This window comes from Thecamonas trahens, assembly GCF_000142905.1.
Source record: "Thecamonas trahens ATCC 50062 unplaced genomic scaffold supercont1.30, whole genome shotgun sequence".
Lineage (NCBI taxonomy): Eukaryota > Apusomonadida > Apusomonadidae > Thecamonas > Thecamonas trahens.
Genome location: NW_013657650.1, coordinates 362,648 through 380,953, shown reverse-complemented (window position 1 = coordinate 380,953; position 18,306 = coordinate 362,648). Strand labels below are relative to the sequence as shown.

Below are 18,306 nucleotides of genomic sequence, written 5' to 3'. Positions count from 1 at the left end.
CCCACCCACCACACTCCCACCCCACCCCACCCCACTCCACCCCACTCCACCCCACGCCCACGCCCACCCCATCACCCACCCCCTACACCTCAACATGGCTTCTACGTCTGAGCCTACGGTGAGCCACTCGGGCTGGCTAACCAAGCGCGGAGCGCTCAAGAAGTCATGGAAGCGTCGTTACTTTGTCCTCGACGCCGAGAAGCAGCGCATGTCGTACTTTAAGAAGGATCCCTCGGCAAAGAAGAAGACAAAGCTCCCCATTGCCATCATCCCGCTCCATGTCTACACCGTACGCATTCTCACCTCCCTCACCTCCCCCTCCCCTGTTCCCTGCTCCCTGCTCCCTGCTGCCAACCACCACTACCACATGACCCCTGTTCCCCCCCCCCCCCCCCCCCCCCTCCCTCCCCCTTTTTCACAACACCGCTCCCGCTCCCATCGCTCCCACCGTCATCATGTCCATCATGTCCATCATGTCCATCATGTCCATCATAACCACCCCCTCCCCCTCCCCCCCCCCCTTCCTCTCCCCCGCCTCCTCTCTCCTTCACTAGCTTTGATGCTGTGTGATGTGGTGGTGTGTGTGATGTGGTGGTGTGTGTGTGTGTGTGTGTGTTTGAAAGGGAAAGCTACTCGACTCGGCTCGCCCATGCCAATTTCAACGAAAAACATATTTACTCACAGTCACGTGTACACCCGCCCAACCCAGTATGTTGCTCCTGTCGATGAGTCGGTTCATCAGAAGGATCACGAGTTCCAGATCTCGGGCGCTGGGCTGAGGACGTTCTTCATGGCGGCAGACTCGGAGGAGGAGAAGGATGCGTGGATGAACGTGTTTCAGGGCATGGGCATGAAGTTGGTGCCGGCGGGCGAGGAGCCGCCAAGCGGCGTCTACCATGCTGGCTGGCTGTACAAGATGGGCGAGTTTCATCGGACGTGGCGCCGGCGGTACTTTGTGCTCGACGGTGCTGCCGTCTCGTACCACGAGAGCGTTGACGACGCACAGGTCGGCCGCCGCAACGGCTCGTTTACGCTCAAGGACTACGAGACGCTCGACCTTGTCGACGAGGGCGAGCACGGCAAGCCGTTCGAGTTTTGTGTCACTGGGCCCGGCCGGAGAACATATTACATGGCGGCAACGACCGAGACCGACCTCCTCGATTGGATCGACGCCTTCCTCAAGGTTGCCCGGCTGGAGAAGACCGAGCGGCTGCAGGCCTTTGTCGACCGCAACGGCTACCGTGTGACCGGCCCGAACGAAACCGGCGGCTACGCCGTTGTCGCCGCCGCCGAGACGCCCGCCAAGGTCATCGACATTCCACCATCGGCCCCGGTCTCGTACGTGGTCAAGGTCATCAACGGCCACCAGTCATTCCATCTCACCATCTCTACCGAGCAAGTCTCCTTTGTCTCGCGCTCCAACGTCAAGAACTTCCCCTTTACCCAGATCTACTCGTACGACTTCCAGATGACCGACGGCGTGCCGGTCATCACTCTTCACCCGCGCGTGCCAGGCACCCGCAAGTGCAAGGTGTACAAGATCGTGCCCGAGAACGAGGCCATCCTGCACCATGTCAAGGCCCGCTTCGAGGCCATGATTCAGCTCGTCATCGAGTCCCGCAAGCTCTTTGTCACCGTCAAGAAGGCATTTGTCCCGGTCTCGGAAAAGGACGTCGCCGTCGACGTCGGCGAAGAGGTCACCATCGTCAAGACCGTCAAGTCGGGCGACCTCCTCATCCGCAAGAAGGACGGCACTGCAGGTACCATCCCCGTCGACTGCGTTGACATGCCCAAAGCTGCCCGCCTCAAAGCCAAGAAGGGTCGCCGCCAGTCAAAGGTCCCCGTCGCCGCCGCAGGCGGCATCGGCGACCTCGTCGCAGACTCGGGTCTGCCCGCCAACGCCGACGTCAACGCTGCCGACGCCGCCGACGCACAGTCCAACTCGGCCGCCGCGCCCTCCGCCTCGGCCTCGTCCACCACCGCTCCAGACACCTCGGCTGCCGCCTCCTCCTCGTCATCCTCGTCTTCGCTCGACTCGTCCGGCTCGTACTCCTCGTCTTCCGACTCGGACTCGGACTCGGACTCGTCGTCTTCGTAGCTGAGCCGCCCACATACACTCAGAATCACACCCTTATATGCCTGGTCCGCTTCATTGTTTTGCCGTTGCTACTCCTGCTTGCGCAGCTGCGGCGTATGTGCACTACGGCACCAACTTAGATACCGATTCGCCGCAGCGGCGAGCGGGTTTTGCGGGTGAGCGGCCAGACAGTGTCAAGGAACTTGTCGGTTGCAGCCTCGCCAGCAGCAATGAGCGCCTCGAGGCGCTCGGCAGTCATGGCGAGCTCCATTGTATCGTAGCCCTGTGCAGGGAGCGGGCAAACGAGGTCGGGGAATGCTTCCTGGATGGTGTGATAGCCGGCAGAGAGCGCAGTGTCAAGCATGCCGGAGAGGTACTTGACCGGGCCAAACGAGGTGACGGCGGCGACGATGCCGCTCGACTCGGTGTGCGGCGGCGGCGGCGCGTCCGGCACCTCGAGGTCGTCGTCGATGAGGAAGCCGATCATCGGCCGCATGTCTGCCTCGTACTTGAACTCGTGCTCACGGCCCATGGCGTGGATGACAATAGGGTCCGAGTCAAGGAGGAGGTCGAGCGGAAAGACGTCCACAATGCCGCCGTCGACGACCCGCGCCCCGATGACCTCGCTCCCGCCCATGTAAAGACCCCACTCCTCCCGCCAGACCACGTACCGGTACGCCGCAGGCAGCGCCATCGACATCCGCACCGCCCACGCCGCCGGGCAGTTGGGCGCCGTCCGGTGGTTGAGAATCAGCCGCTGCTCGTTGGTCACGTCGGCAGCAACCACCGTCAGGTCTGCCGCCGTTGCCTGGTACAGGTCCTCCAGCGTCGGCTCCGGAATGTGGCCCAGCGCCTCGGGGTAGTACTCGTGCATGAGGTCGTTGAGGTAGTGCACAACCATCTCGCCCACAAGCGCTCCGCCGAGCTCCACCACAGAGTGCCCGAGCCGGAACAGCTGCGAGTGGTTGAAGAGCATGTTGACCACGCCCCACTGCAGAATCGAGTCCACAACCTGGGGCACCAGCGGCGGCGAGATCGCTCGGAGCGCCTTCATCACCAGCGAGTCCTCGCGGTCTTCTTGGGGGCAGTCCTTCGGCAGCGGCAGGTCGAGCATGACAGCCTCCATCGCCGGCTTCACCTCGCCCACGTTGTTCCGCATGTCCGACAGGATGGTCCTGTGCAGCTCCGCAGGCGGCACGCCGATGGCCAGCATCATGGCGTTGAACGCTCCGGCAGACGTGCCCACAATCCGCCGGTGCTTGAGCCCGCGCTTGATAAGCGCCTGGTTGGCTCCGATGAACACGTTGCCCTTTGCCCCGCCTCCCTTGAACACAAGGTCGATGCCCTCCGCAAGAAGCTGCTGCCGGTCCACCGCCCCGCGCGAGAGCCCATGCGCACCGTACCCGTACTCGGGGTTGACCGGCCGCACCGGCGACGACAGAGACCGCGCCGCCAGGGGGTTTTCCTCCTGATACCGCTTCGCCGCGCTTCTGTGCTTCTCCGACGACTGGTACAGCTCGCGCCAGTCGATTGTCCGCGACTCGGCCATAGCGGACCGCGTCACGCGCTCGCCCGTAGGCGTGATGCCCACCAGTGGATCGCCTATCGACGACGCTGCCAGCGTGATGTTGAGCGACTGCGGCGCGGACTGGTACGCACTCACAGGAAGCGACTTGGCCACGGCCTCGACAAGCTCCTGCGGGTGTGACGAAATCCACCGCTTCGAATGCGATTGCGCCGCCGCGGGAAGGTGTACGTTCGGCATGGCCACAGAGTAAATTCGCTTGGCGTACCGCGTCCGCCCCGGCGACGAGCACCGCGCCGCAGTCTCCTCCAGCGTGCCCATCCACTCGGGCTCGTATGCATCGCCGTTGTACCCGTCGCTGTAGCCGGCTGGCGACGGGTGGTACTCATTCAGCCCTGTCATGTCCACCACAGGCCGCGCAAACTGGACCGTGCCAGTATCAGAGCACGAGCTCGAGTTCGACTTTGATGCCGATCCCTTTGCTTCCACCGCTCCCACAGTCTTGGGCTCACTCTTCTCGGCATGGCCAGCCACTCCACTCGCACCCTCGTCGTCCGACCACCAGTCCGACTCCGAACCCTTCCCCTTGCCAATCGAGACCTTCTTCTGCTTGGCCTTCTTCTGCTGGCGCTTGTCTGCACGCGACCGCTTGCGGTTCGATTGTCGCGACTGCCGCCCACTCAAGCCTCCCGAGCCACGACGGGACCGCCCGCTCGAGCCTCCCGAGCCACGACGGGACCGCCCGCTCGAGCCTCCCGAGCCACGACGTGACCGCCGCCTCGCCCGCCCACTACCGGACCCGGCATCGGGCGCGACGCGCCTCGCCCGCCCGCTACCGGACCCGGCATCGGGCGCGACGCGTCTCGCCCGCCCGCTACCAGACCCAGCCTCGGGCGCGACGCGACTTGCCTGCTTCTCCTTGTTCCGCCGCTGTTGCCGGAGCCGGGCACTGATCCGCCGCGGCGTGAGCTCACCGATCGATGTTCCGGTATCCGAGCCATAGCAGTCGATCGTGAGGTTGTCGACAAAGCCGGCCGTCGGGCCGGCGCTTGCGGCAGCAGCGGCGAGAGCGGCGACAATGTCGTTGTTGTCGCCATCCTCATTGCGGCGCTTCCGCCCGGGGCGTGGCGAAGGGGAAGACTTTGACGGCGACGATGGAGTCGACGACTTGCCCGGCGACGGCGAGGAGATGGGATGGACCAGTCCGCGAGAGCCGCGGGACGAGCTCCTACGGCGGGCGCTCACCGAGCCGTCGAGCCACTCGCCGCCCACCGATGTTGCGCCGGGACCCTCGGGGCTTCCCACCGGAGACACCGAAGTTTCGAACGGTTCGGCAAAACCCGCTGGTTGCATGGGCCACATTGACAACATGCTGCCAGTGGACGAGGCGACAAGGTGGGACGAGCCGGAGCGACGAGCAGAGCGGCGGACACTCATGCTGCGGCGGGCACGCCCGGTCGACAAGGGCTAGCAGCGGTTGGGCGTGGGGCACTCACTCGGCCTCCACCTCCGCCGCCGGCGGCGTCCGAGTCGCCAGCGTCAGTTGGCGACCGCACCGAAGTACTGGCCGTGACACTCTCAAGGCGAGCTGTGGCACGGTCTGTTGAGGCAATAAGGAAGGACTCAGACATGACTACCTCGCTACTACCTGATATGCAGGCGCCTTTGCTTGGAGAGAGCTGTGTCTCTTGTACACCACTTCCTCTTTGCTCTCCCCCCGCTCTACTCTCGCGTGAGGAACTTATGGAACGCTCTCGATTTTGCCATTCATCTCGGCACGCGCCTATTCTCCGAAAAAAATTATACAAACGTTGCAAATCTGTCGCCGGCATGCGTCGCCTCACGTGCGCATTGCGCTGTCCCGCAGTTGCCTTTCCTGGAATCATCCATGACTTTCGCATTATCGTCATTGCTACTGCGGCTCACTCAAGCTCCTCCCTCTTTCCTCCCTAACAAACAACGCCGCTATGTCCCGGCGCCGCTCCTCAGTCGTTGCCGCGGTCGTCTTGGCGCGCATACCAGGTCGCCGTCGCCGGAAAGAGAAAAATATATTTCCTCCGCAGACCGCTTCGGTCGAAAGCGCGCCAAAATTGTTGTACCTGGAATGGCCCCATGTGCCGGAGGAGGGAGGGGGGGGGGGGCATTTTTACTTTTTATTGACAGATTTGTCCATCGCGGCCCGCCGCTCCTCCGGATCGGCGCCGTGCAGCACCTCGCACGCATCGCCCATGCTCCCAGGCGTCCGTCACCGCGACGGCAACTCGGGCATCCTTCAGGCGGGCGTCTACGTGTCGGCCGTCATCACGTGCGGGCGCGCCTCCCACCGGGAAGTCAGGCATCATCGAGTTGCTCACTTTGAAACGCGCGACAACGCGTCCGAGCGACCGTGCCGCTAAGGGTTAATCGCGTCCACCGCCGCTGTTGCCGCCACCACTGTCACGGACAATGCGCGAGAGGACAGCCATAATGCCCTTGAGATGAGTTCCCTCCTTGGCAGAGACCGGAAGGACAGGCATGGCTGTCCGGCTCCGGACAACTTCGACGAGGACTTCCGCTAGCGGCTTGTGGTCGATCTTGTTGGCGAGGACGAGAGCAGGCTTGCTCACCAGCTCGCGGTCGTACGCCGCAAGCTCGGCGGTGAGCGTGGCTAGCTGCTGCCACGGCGACGCTGCGAGGAGGAGCTCGCCACTTGTCGCATCGGTGGCCGGATCATCGGCGCCGGCGACCACGTTGTCAGCGATGGCCGCCGCCACAGCATCATCCGAGCCGTACATCGAGAGCGCATGGGCCGAGAGCGGCGGCGCGAGGTCGACAACATACGCAATGACCGCATTCCGCTCCACATGTTTGAGGAACTGGTGGCCGAGCCCGATGTTGGCTGCCGCGCCAGCAACAAGGCCCGGCAGATCCGCCACCCGGAACGTCTCGGCTCCGGTCGCGCCGGCGTCGCAGAACGCCACCGTTCCGATCGACGGATGGAGCGTGGTGAACGGGTACGAGCCGACTCGCGGCGAGGCCCGCGACATGGCCTCGAGCAGCGACGACTTACCGGCGTTGGGAAAGCCGACGAGTCCGACGTCGGCCATGACCTTGAGCTCGAGCTCCATCTCGGCCACCTCGCCGTTGAGGCCCATGGTCCGACGCCGCGGAATGCGGTTGGTCGACGATGCAAAGTGAATGTTGCCCAGCCCACCGGGTGCCCCGCGGGCGACTACCACCTCCTGGCCCTCCTCCTCGATTTCAAACTCGATGTCACGGACCGTCGGCTCGTCGCCGACTCCGTGCGCGGCACCATCGTCCACCACCAGCATCCCTGCTCCGGCCTCGACCACCGACTCGGGCACAACCTTCTTGCTCCACCCGGTCACTGTTGCCCGGACCACCGTACCCAGCGGGAGCTTGATCACCGCGTCCTTGCCTTTGCCGCCGTGCTTGGCCGATCCCTGCCCAGGCGCCCCATCCCGTCCGCGGACTTGAGCACGGACTGTCTGCAGATCACCAACACTTCCATCGCCCACCACCACCACTGACCCTCCTTCGCCACCGTCGCCTCCGTTCGGCCCACCAAACGGCCTCGCCCGCTCACGGAGGAACGAGACACAGCCGGTGCCACCGGCTCCTGCCTTGGCCACCACCCGCGCAGAGTCGACAAACCCGCCCTTGCGCGTCGCATGGCCCCACCGCCGCCACAGTCCGCTGCGGACGACAGCGCTCGTTGTCCGAAGCATTGAAGGGGGGGGGGGGGGGGGGGGGGGGGGGGGGTAGGGTTGAGTATGGGTGAGGAGTGGCTGCCGCTGCGGTTGTGGTCGGCCGAGTCGGCCGCAGAATCTCGGCGACCCGGCGGTCGGCGACGCGCTGGCACGCTTGGCGATATCTTGGTGGAGACAAGCTAGTCGTTTTCTCTGAGAGCCTGATCATGGCCTCTTTACAGTGCCACAATGACAACCCAGGTAGAGTATGACACAACGCCCATGGTGACGAGCAGAATGAGCGCAGAGAGAAAGTGGGTGGTGGTGTCGGCCTCGGCTTCGTCGAGCATAGTCATGAGGCGGATGACCGCGAGGACGGCCGTGAGTGCAATCGCTTCCAGCCGATGTGCACGGGTCTCGGCGAGTGGGTGCCACTGGAGGTGCGCAAAGAGGCCGAGCGCAACAACGCCGGCTAGGACGCCGTCGACAAACACAGACGTGCGCGGAATGATGGCGGCGGCGGCTGCAATCGCCACACGTCGCCCGAGCACCACTCCTTCAAACCACCACGCCGCCTCCCGGTACGGCTCCCACACAAACGCCAGCGGCGACTCGCGCTCTTCGTCCACCCCGTGCACATGACCCAGAAGCGGCTGGCACGCCTCGTCGTTCTCGCTCTCCCTTTCGGCATCGTGCACATGAGCAGCGCGGGCGACCTGAGCTGCGCGCGCCACGCACCCAATCACACACGCCACACACACCAGCACTCCGCCTCCGCTCACCATCAGCTCCACATGCTCGCTCGATCCACACCGGATCCATGGCGCGTCGTTGAGATACGACGCGTCGACGCCGGGCGTCGGCTCGCGATTGCAGCCAAACATCGCCAACGACCGCTGCACAATCGGAAAGACAAAGAGATATCCCAGTGTACCGGCAGCAAGCACACCGCGATGCGCAGCCTCGCCGCCCACACCTGGCAGCATTCCTAGTCCAAAACAAAACGCTGTTGGCCCAGCCGTGAGCGCCATAAACGTCCAGTACTCGCCAAGCCGCCCGACCCCCAGGCAAGCGAGCCCGGCCACCGTGAGGCTCGCACGCTCCAGTGCCCCGTGCAGACTCTTGAGCATGCTCGACTCCTCCAGCGCAGACTCGGACGATACCAGCACCACGCCGATCGTCTGCAGGAAGACGACCGTAGTCTTGAGCGCGGCCTCGGCGACTTGAGCGTGCGCAGGCCGACCCGCCACCGCATACAACGTCAGCGCCACAAGACCAATCCCGAGCGCAGCCACTTCCCACACCTCGGCCAGCCCCATCATCGCCATCGCCACCACCACCGCTGCTTCTAACGCCAGAGAAGCCACCACCGCCTTGATTTTTCCGCTCTGCGCCCGCAGCCGCGCCCACAGCGACGCCGGTGCTAGCTGCGTCGAACCCACGAGCTCCACCACAACGTTCGGGTCGGTGCGCGGGAGCAGCACGTACCCGCTCAAGAGAACAAGAAAGCCAGCCATGACGCTACCAAAGACTGCCGCTGCCACACTACTGCCTAGCTTGCATCGCCTGCACTCGCCGATCGCCGCGCCGGGGCTGAACCATCCGTCGGCGCACTCGGAACAAAGCCGCCCCTGCTGCCCATCCGCACACTTGCCGTCGCCAGAACACGCTTCGGTGCTCGGGCACTTGAGAAAGTACCCAGGATCAGACGTCGGGTAGTTGCCCTCGGCAGCCTCGGGCGCGGACAGCCCGCCTGCACACTCGCCACCGCGCGGGCAGCTGCGGCATGCCACCACCGGTACTTGCGCCGACCAGAAGCCAGACTCGCATCCGCATCCCGTCGTTCCGCCCCTCCCCACCGCCATGTGCACCGCGTTCGCTGGGCATGGACACACCAGCGCTCCGTTCGCTTCGCGCGTCGGTCTCAGGTCACCCACACATCCGCTCACCTCGACCTTCACGCGCGGCGCGAAAAACCGCGGTGTACCTGATGCTGCAGACACAGCAGCAACTCTAAGCTTGAGAGACGTGTCCAAGCTCGCCTCGCTCGTTGCCGCGAGTGAAACTGCAGACAACGACGTCGTGTTGGAAGTAGATACAATCGACGGCGAGCCGCCAAAGGTAGTCATACCTGGCACGGGCAACACCGCAACCAGCAGCGCCGAGTCCACCACGTAGCCTCCAGCGCCATCGACAAGAGCAACCGCAAACGATGGCGGGAACGGAAAGCCAGAGACCATCTTTGTTCCGCTCAACTCGCTCACAGGTCTTGTCCACAACACTTGCGTCGGTGGCGTTGCAACCGGTGTTCCCCACGATGCCGCGCTGCACATCGCCTCGAGCGCAACCAACGAGGCTCGGCTTGTGTTGACCAGCTTTCTGAGTGTGATCTGCTCGTCAACCCTGTCGAGCGCGCAAGCAAAGGCAGCGGCGCCACCGTGGGTAGCAGAGTTGCCCCAACCCACTATCTCGCTCATGATCACCGAACCGCCGCACGTGAAGAACACCCCGCCATACGCGCTCTTGCTCTTGCTCAACACATCGCTCGCAAAAACCACATCAAGCGGCTCGATCATGCTCACGCTCGGTAGGTCCACCATCCCAAAGTTTTGCGCGTTGATCGCGCGAAGGCTCATCTCAACCTCCAGCGACGCGATCGCAAAGACCGCACCCATCCGGGCAAGGTTGACATCATAATGGTTGCCTTGCGAGGCAAGCGATGACGAACCGAAAGACTATACACCCCACCCCAAGTTCCAGCTCCATTCGTTTCCAGCATCGAGCTGGTCACCCGAGCAGTAGAGTCATCGCCGTCCATCACCATCATACCGCCATCAAGTTCCGCCGAGTTGGCTGCCATCGTCGCATTGACAATCTCGACCACGCCGCCGTTCTCGCAAAACAAAGCACCGCCCCGAAGAGCCCGGTTCCTCACCACATCAGAGTCGCGAATAGTCAGGCGCGACGTGCCTGCTCCCGAGCTGATATACGCAACACCGCCGCCGGCACTCGCCCCGCACGACTCGATGAGCGAACTCAGGACCTGAGCAAGCCCTCCGTTACTCACCACCATAACGCCGCCGTATCCGGAGCCAAGGACCGTCATCGTTGTGCCACTTCCACTGCCATAGTTGCTGAAATGCGAGATGTGGACATCGCGCAGAACAAGCGACGAGCCGACACCATCGACTCGCAGCGGCGGAGCACCGTACAAGCTATCGACAGACCTGGCGTCGCGGAGACTCATGCGCTCCAACACAAGCGAAGAGCCTCCCGAGACTTTGAACAGAATGCCGCCAAGAAATCCGCACGCCACAGCCGACGACTCTCGAGAGATGCCGCGTATCACAGCTGGGCGCGTCACAACAACATGCGAGTCTCCGCGGCAGAACTGCAGCACGCCGTCAAACACCAGTGTGTTCGTTCCACACCGCGATGCAGACGCCATCGAGCTGACAAGGCAAGTCAATGAGCTCGGATTGTTGCACGCCACGGTAGCCCCTGGAACAGCCACGGTGCTCGCCGGAAACGGACTCGCTGCCCACGGCGACGGCTGCACGAACAATACCGCCGGCAACTCGTAGACGGCGAAAAAGTCAACCCAACCGTTGCCATCAAAGTCTGCCAGTGTCGCCATAGTCATCGCTTGCGGAATTGGCGTCACCACGCTGATCGGCTCGCCCAGTCGGCCCGAAGCAAGCGCAGGCCAAACAGCCACCTCCTTTGCACAGACGAGGTAAAGATCAAGCCCGACGCCGACTGCGCTCGGAGGCACCAATCGTGCCAGCCCCAGCAGCGTGCACGATGTGCTGCTGCTCGGAGGAGCGAGCGCTTGCACCAGCGAGCCCGAGGTGTACGCCACAACCACCGAGACGTTGGGCGAGGTGACAAGGACTGCCACGTCATCGCGAGCATACAGCTCGCCAGCCGGCGACCCAATCGGTCCAGAAGTGACCACTGAAGCCGGGCCAGGCAAGTCCGCCATCACCACGACCTTCCAATCATCATCAATCTCCTCGGGAGCTGACGCGAGAACGAGCTTGTTCGCTGATGAAGCTGTTGCGATTGCGAGCGACGCATTGCTGCTTGTCGACGTACGCACAACAGCAACCAGCGGCATCTGCGCCGCTGCATGTACAAGATCCAGTCCTGTTCGTTCAAAGTCCCGAGTACTGAAATCGACAACGTAGAGAGTCGGAGACGTGTCAAAAGCACTACCAACAACAAGAAGTTGGGGTTGTTCGATTCGAATGCTCGCCCGGCCACTGCGCGATCGAGTAGCACACCAGGAGGGGCGTCAAGAGCCGCCACCGGCTTCTGCCAACTCCCACCACCGATGTTAGTGGCAACAAAGATGGCGCGTGACGAAACGTATATCAGATCGAGTGCCGCATCGCTATTGACGTCGATGAGCACGAGCGAGTCCGAGAGGCTCGAGGAAGCGCTGCCATACGAGGCCTCATCAAACGACGGTCCCGACACTTGCTGGAACAAGCCCTGCACTTCGCTGTTCACCACGTTGTTGAGAAAGGTTGTGATAGTCCCGGTAATCGAAGAGACAACCACAACGTCGGGCTCAACGTCGTTGTTGACAAGGCCAACGACGTAGAGATGGATTCGAGACGGAAAGCCGTCACCAGCGAGGTAGTGGCTGGTCAAATACGGCGGCGGAATGGCGAGGGACGGGAGCTCAACGGCAACGTCACTCTGGATCACAACCTGGTCGCCACTTAGCGCCGCCTGCACAAGCAGCAGCGGACTAAAGCCGGACGGACCAGTCTTGCCACGCGCAGCGACCAGCCGGACCGAGGTCGTTGAGACAACACTTGTCGCCACCAGTGTCGAGAGGCCGGTAAAGGCACCGGTCTCGGCACCGATGCCGTCGGCCTCGAATCGGACCGTGTTGACGCTTGCCACACTCGTGGCGAACGAGAGGATCATCGTAAAGCCGAGGGTGACCGACGGAGCATCCGGGCGCGAGCCACGGAAGACAACTGGCGCGGCCATGGTGCCAAAGGCCTCAAAGCCTCCGCGGGTGTGCGTCTGACTGGTAATGGCAAATGAGGGCGCAATGGCGACCGCAAAGACGCCCGTGGTCGAATCGATGTGCGAGATGCCCCCGAGAATCACATCAGTCACACCGTCGCCGTTCACGTCGGACGCAAGTAGCGCACTGAACGCAGTCGGTGTGGAACTCGAGGGCCAGGCCAGTCGCCGCCAAGGAGCAGCCAGTGACGGTTCATACAACAAGACCCGGCCATCGGCTGCCACCACTGCCAGCGAGGGCGAGAGGAGCACAAGACCGGCTGCGATGCGGACAGGCTGCGGCACGAGTGCTTGGACAAGCACCGGCGGCGTCGGCAGCGGTGCTTCAAATACAATCAGCGAGACTTTTGCTGATCCAGTGGCAAGCTCTGTGTGCTCTGTGTGGAGGGCAGCGAGCACCAGCGGCGACCCCTCTGCCACCCACGCATCAAGCGTCTGGATCGAGTACAGGGACAGCGTGCAGTCGACGATCGACTGGCCAAAAACAGTAGGATCAGCAGTGCCTGGATAAACCCAGAGTGTGCCGTTTGGCCCGCCCAGAGTGTGCCGTTTGACCCGCGTGTCATTCCGACAACAACATCGACGTAGCTAGATGTGCCTGGCACATCCAACACAACGAGTGGGCCAAAGGAGTAGCCCTGGGGCGGTCTTGCCACCACCACAGCGGTAGTCTCTTGCGCATCGTCCAGCGAGTCGCGGCCAGTAGCAAAGCGGTCCGTTGTTGCTCCAGGATAATGCGCAATCAGCCAAGTGCCAAACGAGCAAATGCTCGGCCCTGATCCAGCTCTGTCACAGCTCGGCATGACCACCGACGAGAGAGTGCCATTGAGACGGAGCGTGTCAAGCGGGGCGAGGCTGACCGGGCCGGTACCACACTGCGCCAGCGGGCGAGAAGCGAGGCAGCCAGCTACGCAGAAGACAACCGTAAGAAGTGCAACAACCGGTAGCGGCATGGTACTCGGTGGTAGTGGTGGGGAGAGGGGGATATCAGTAGTAGTGACAGAGAGAGTGAGGTGGTGGTGGCTGTGCGGTGGCAGCGGGCGTGGCAGTGGCTGCGCTCGCACGCTTTGATCGACAGCGTGACTTAACTGAGGTGCGAGGTGTGTGTCATTTTTTTGCCGGGCCATTGCCGATGACGAGACCGACACTACGGACTGGACTACCTTGCCCATCATGCAGCACACCTACATGCTAAACAAAAGGGGACGACAGCGGGTCCACGAGAAGGTTCCATACCAGATGAGCGCCTCATGTGCACCAGCCCGGTTGAGCCATCTTTCACTCAAGCTGGCATGCCTCGTCAACAATAGCAATCAAAGACCACCATCGTAGCCATTGGTACTTCTATGTCGTGGCTAGGGGACATTGGCGAGCAGTTTTACAAGCTTGCAATGAACATGGCCCTCGTAGCTGCAACCAGACGATTGCGAGTCTCTTGACCGACGACATCGGCGGCTGGAGTCGACAGCGAAGGCTCGCATCGCCAAGGGCCGACGATGGAGTGGACAGGTCGGACCGTAGCTTACACGGAGCTGAAAGAGAGAGAGAGAGAGAGAGAGGAGAGAGAGAGAGAGAGAGAGAGTGAGAGAGAGAGAGAGAGAGAGAGAGAGAGAGCGCACGCGATATGACAGTGTTGACGGCAATCGCATGTGTGACAAGGAGCGGCAACACTCTATAGTGGCCCGATGATGGCGTCGACAAGGCGAGCGAGTGTGTGAGCAGCGGACGAGCGGTCGCGGCGAGTGCGGGTCAACCACAGCAGGAGAGGGCCGAGGTATTGGCAAGGCCACACCGCTCGTGTAGAAGAGCGAGGAGGGCCATGGGCGGGAATGGGTCACACGAAGCCAGTCCAGATGACAGTGGTAGTGTCAATGGTGGTAGGGCGGGCAGAGTCATTCCGGCCATTCCTCCACCTGCTGCTGGGGATGGCCGACGTGAGGAGGCATGCTGGCGATGCGGACGGACGGTGCAGGCAAACGTGGCTTCCAGGGGAATGAGTTTGACGGGAGATGCATGGCCTGCTGCGAGTGGTGCTTCATTGGCTATGGATGGCGTGGATGAGCCTGCTGGCGCTCAGTCCGAATCATGGAATGGCGATGACCATCGTGACCATCGTGATCATATTGGTCGCACCCGTGGTGCCCCGGCCCAGAGATCACGAGTCCGCGCCCATGCTGTGGGAGGGACAGGGGCGAAACGCTCGCCTGTCCGTCAGTGGGTTGTGTGCACCACCTGCCCAGCGGTCTACTGCTCGGCAGCATGCAGAGATGCGCATCGGCTCGAGGGCCATGCTGACGTCTGCCGCGGACAGAGTCTGGATGGTGCGACGGAGACAACAGCAGCCGAGGCTGGCGGAGGGCCGAAGATGAAGAAGAGCAAGCGGAAGCGGAAGCGAAAGCGGAAGGCCAAGGTCAAGGCCAAGGCAAATGCTGATGATGAAAGCGAGGTTGAGGAGTTACCAGCGGTCAGCGCCCCCGACACGACTCCAGGCCCCCCCTCGCCACGGCGGCGGCGACGGAACAACCGCATCGGCGCTGCGCCGGTGGCCGAGACGCAGCCGGCGCGCGGCACGACGCCATTTCCAGTATACAAGTCGCAGGTGGCACGGCCTGTGGTGTCGCGGATCGATCGGCAAGCCGCAGAGTTGCGCGAGCGAGAGCGGGCGGCCCAAGTGGCGGCCAAGAATCAGGCGCGGATGTCGGCGGCGGCGGCACGGCGCGAGGCCAAGCTCAAGGCGGTGGCGTCGCGAATGGCGCAGCTGGCCGGGAGCCGGGGCGAGAGTGCGGGCAGACCGGCGCCGCGGCCGGAGCTGGCGCCACACACCCAATCGCCGGAGGAGACCAAGACCGCCGAGAGCCTGCTGGAGGCCTCGCTGCGTCGGCAAGAGGCAGCGGCGGCACGGCGGGCATATCAGGCACAACTCATGGCAGCGCGGCCAGTGCGAGTTGCCCGCGGCGGCAACCTGGTGGTGGCGCGGGCCCTGCCGCTCCCGTCGCCGCCGCCGCTCTCGACGCTCCGGCACCCGGAGCGAGCTGCGACGCGGTCAGCGACGCGGTCGGCAACACGGTCGGCATCTCCAGATCCTCTGCCACCCAGCTCACACCCGTACCGCCGCCGGCATCGGCACCACCGTCGCAAACACAAGCACGTGTCCAGGACCGAGGCTGCCGAGCGGCGGCGGGCTCGGTCGGCAAGCGTGCCCAGCACGCCGCGGACTGGCAGCTCCGGCTTGGTGCCGACATCGGAGCCGCGACAGCGGCGGCGGCGGCGGCGGCGACGGTACCTCAAGGCCGATTCAAAGCAGCAGACGCGCGGCCGATCGCTCTCGTCCGGGTCGGGCTCACCGGGGTGGCTGTAGTGAGGGTGCGGGAGTGAGTGTTCAATGACTGCTCGCGGCGACGGTGGACAGAGCGGCGTCGGAGATTGGAAACTGCAGCTCGTCGATGAGGTCGGCCTCGTCGACTTTGCCGAGCGAGTGGAGTGAGTGGTGGTTGGCGGCCGGCGGTGGCGACGGGGCGGCCGGCTGAGAAATCCCGGGTACGCGGTCGGGCGGATATCGCGGAAGGTCGAGGACGAGGATGGCACGGTCCGGGTCATCAGCGGCGGTGGTGAGGTCGGCTGGGCTCTCGACGCCGGTTTCCGAGTCTGTGACGACAAAGACAACCCGTGTGTTCGTCGGCTTAAACATCGAGACAAGGGCCGGCGGCGGGGTACCAGTTGGCGACGGCGGGCCCGAACCATGCTCCGACGGCTGGGTGAGCCGGAAGATCGACGGGTGCGGCGGAATGCGCCGGGCTGGGCGGCGGGCGAGAAGCGGAGGCGGGCCCGACGGCGGGCGGGGGCGCGTCGGCGGCGCAGCGGCAGCAGCAGCGACGGTGTCGGCGGCGAGGACAACCGCCGGGTCATCGGTCACACGCGCGGCACGGGCAGACGCAAGTAGGGCAGCGCGCTTGGCCTCGTCCGCAGCAAGGCGTGCGCGCATCTCTTCGGCGCGCCACTCTTGGGCACGACGGGCGCGCTCGACGCAGGCCTGTCGCTCGGCAGCAACGAGCTCACGCTCGAGCTGATCGAGACGGGCACGGGCAGCAGCGTCTTTGGCAGCCTTGGCGGCTTCCTGTGCAGCTTGGGCCTTGGCGGCCTCGCGCTGGCGGCGCTGGGCCTCCTTGGCCGCGGCGTCAGCGGCGAGGCGGTCCTGGCGCTCAGCCTCGCGGCGCTTGGCGCGCGCCTGAGCGGCTTGGCGCTCAGCGGCGCGCTTGCTCTCGAGCTCGCGCAGCCTAGTTGCCTCGCGCTCCTCTTTGGAAACCACGCGCTCGCGGCGGCGCGCAAGGATGCGCTCGGCCTTGGCGCGGTACTTTGCGGCGCGACGCTGCTTGGCCTCAATGGCACGTGCAGCGTCTGCTGCGTCTTGGGCACGAGCTCGAGCAATGGCGGCCTGGCGCTCCTCGGCGCGGCGCGCTGCGGCGGCGATGCGGGCCTTGAGCTCCTGAGCGCGCTGCTTGCGGTGCTCCTCGGCGAGACGGACGTGATACTCGCGCTTGGCGCGCTTGGCCTGGTTCTGCTCGGCCCGAGTGAAGAGGAGCGAGCGACCGGACGCGTCGCGGGTGAGGATGAGCTCACGGGCAGTCTCGAGGTCGACGTTTGGGCCAAAGTCGAGGGTGGCGTTGCCGGCGGCGGCAGCCGAGTGCTTGGCATGGCCTTCGGCGATAAAGGCGTCGAGAACCTTGCTCCGTGCCGGCGCTTTGCCCTTGCACTTGGCCAGCGCCTCGAGGAGGGCTAGCAGCGGAGCGCGCCATGGGGCCCGGCTCCGCCGGAGCCGCTCACCCGAGTCGGGCTGGCCGGCCTCCTCGGCGGCTTCGGCGCGGAGCGAGCCGAGTAGCTCGGCCTCGTGCTGAGGATCGAGCGCAAAGACGCCTGCGCGGCCATGCGAGCGGACAAAGCGAGCAGTGGCCTTGAGTTGGACCGCACGCTCGTTGGCCTTGCGTGCAGTCTCGACAGCGTCAGACCGCGCCTGCCGCTGGACCGAGGCAAGGACGCGCTGGGCGGCCTCGAGCTCAGCAGCTGATGGCGGAGCAGTCGGCTGGGCAGGCTGTGGCGGTGCGGTGGGCCCGCTCTGCGGCTGCGGCTGCGGAGACGACGACTGGGCGAGGTCGTCGCCGGAGCGAGAGCCAGAAAGGTTGATCGATGACGCCGAGAGCTGAAGCAACGAGAGCGAGCGGTTGAGTCCGGCGGGGGCGGCCGCCAGCGCGGCTCGCTTGTCCTTGGCGCGCTGGCGCTGGTGATGACGGGCAGCATGCGGCGGCATCTTGGCGATGCGGACCAGCGGCGGCGGCGCCGAAGTCGACGAGACCGGCGGCGGCGACGCCCGCATCCGACCGCGCCTCGGCGCCGCGTCTACCGCTCGGGTAGCATGCGGCTTTGCCGGCGGACGCGGCTTTAGACCCGGGGCCTCTTTCGCCCGACGCGCAGTGGGACGGGAGCGTGTCGCCGCCATCGACGACGCAGCAGTCACCGCGGCTGGCGAGGAAACGATGGCGGTGGCGAGCGCGGATTGAACAGCAGCACGAGATGAAGACGATTTCGACAGCGATCTTGCCTTGATGATATCAGCTTCTTCAGCAGCTACGGCACGGAGTAACCGCTCTCGTCTTGCTTCATAAAACTGTAGCTTCTTGGAGGCAGCCAAGTTGTAGCCATCACCTGATGAAGAGGTGAAGGACTCGAGCTCGGGCTTGACCAGTTCAGACGGAAGGATACCCAGTCGTTTGAGGGCCAGTGCTCGGATGGCCTCTTCTTCACTCGCGCGCATGGGGGAGAGGTGGAAATAGGGTGCTGGATGGGTAGTGGGTGGTGGGTGGGGTGGTGGTGGGGGGGGAGTGTGGGGTGGGTGGGGTGGGTGGAGGTGAGGTGGGTGGGGTGGGTGGTGGTCGTGGTGCGGGCGAACGGTTGTTGGCGAACAGGGTTTGGGGGGG

General features: G+C 64.2%; 7 protein-coding genes across 7 annotated transcripts; 2 read left to right on the top strand and 5 right to left on the bottom strand.

The window, feature by feature from the left end:
- Positions 1–94: 94 nt before the first annotated feature.
- Positions 95–2,130, top strand: AMSG_06758 (uncharacterized protein; the record flags this gene model as incomplete). The annotated part of the gene is made up of 2 exons (XM_013901352.1): positions 95–289; positions 710–2,130. 2 exons carry the CDS (start codon positions 95–97, stop codon positions 2,096–2,098), a joined length of 1,584 nt encoding a protein of 527 aa, XP_013756806.1. The 3' UTR covers positions 2,099–2,130.
- Positions 2,131–2,213: 83 nt separating this feature from the next.
- Positions 2,214–4,955, bottom strand: AMSG_06757 (patatin; the record flags this gene model as incomplete). The annotated part of the gene is made up of 3 exons (XM_013901351.1): positions 2,214–4,237; positions 4,481–4,899; positions 4,930–4,955. The coding sequence occupies 3 exons, from the start codon at positions 4,953–4,955 to the stop codon at positions 2,214–2,216; spliced, it is 2,469 nt and encodes an 822-aa protein (XP_013756805.1).
- Positions 4,956–5,035: 80 nt separating this feature from the next.
- On the bottom strand, positions 5,036–5,512 carry AMSG_12012 (uncharacterized protein; the record flags this gene model as incomplete). The annotated part of the gene is made up of 1 exon (XM_013901380.1): positions 5,036–5,512. The coding sequence occupies one exon, from the start codon at positions 5,510–5,512 to the stop codon at positions 5,036–5,038; it is 477 nt and encodes a 158-aa protein (XP_013756834.1).
- A 489-nt stretch (positions 5,513–6,001) lies between these two features.
- AMSG_06756 (small GTP-binding protein) lies at positions 6,002–7,330 on the bottom strand (the record flags this gene model as incomplete). Its single annotated transcript, XM_013901350.1, has 2 exons — positions 6,002–7,045; positions 7,076–7,330. 2 exons carry the CDS (start codon positions 7,328–7,330, stop codon positions 6,002–6,004), a joined length of 1,299 nt encoding a protein of 432 aa, XP_013756804.1.
- A 197-nt stretch (positions 7,331–7,527) lies between these two features.
- On the bottom strand, positions 7,528–13,290 carry AMSG_06755 (uncharacterized protein; the record flags this gene model as incomplete). Its single annotated transcript, XM_013901349.1, has 5 exons — positions 7,528–9,051; positions 9,247–10,026; positions 10,083–11,440; positions 11,578–12,811; positions 12,922–13,290. 5 exons carry the CDS (start codon positions 13,288–13,290, stop codon positions 7,528–7,530), a joined length of 5,265 nt encoding a protein of 1,754 aa, XP_013756803.1.
- A 1,104-nt stretch (positions 13,291–14,394) lies between these two features.
- AMSG_06754 (uncharacterized protein) lies at positions 14,395–15,799 on the top strand (the record flags this gene model as incomplete). Its single annotated transcript, XM_013901348.1, has 2 exons — positions 14,395–14,413; positions 14,527–15,799. The coding sequence occupies 2 exons, from the start codon at positions 14,395–14,397 to the stop codon at positions 15,693–15,695; spliced, it is 1,188 nt and encodes a 395-aa protein (XP_013756802.1). The 3' UTR covers positions 15,696–15,799.
- Positions 15,700–18,143, bottom strand: AMSG_06753 (uncharacterized protein; the record flags this gene model as incomplete). The annotated part of the gene is made up of 2 exons (XM_013901347.1): positions 15,700–17,785; positions 18,035–18,143. The coding sequence occupies 2 exons, from the start codon at positions 18,141–18,143 to the stop codon at positions 15,717–15,719; spliced, it is 2,178 nt and encodes a 725-aa protein (XP_013756801.1). The 3' UTR covers positions 15,700–15,716.
- Positions 18,144–18,306: the final 163 nt, after the last annotated feature.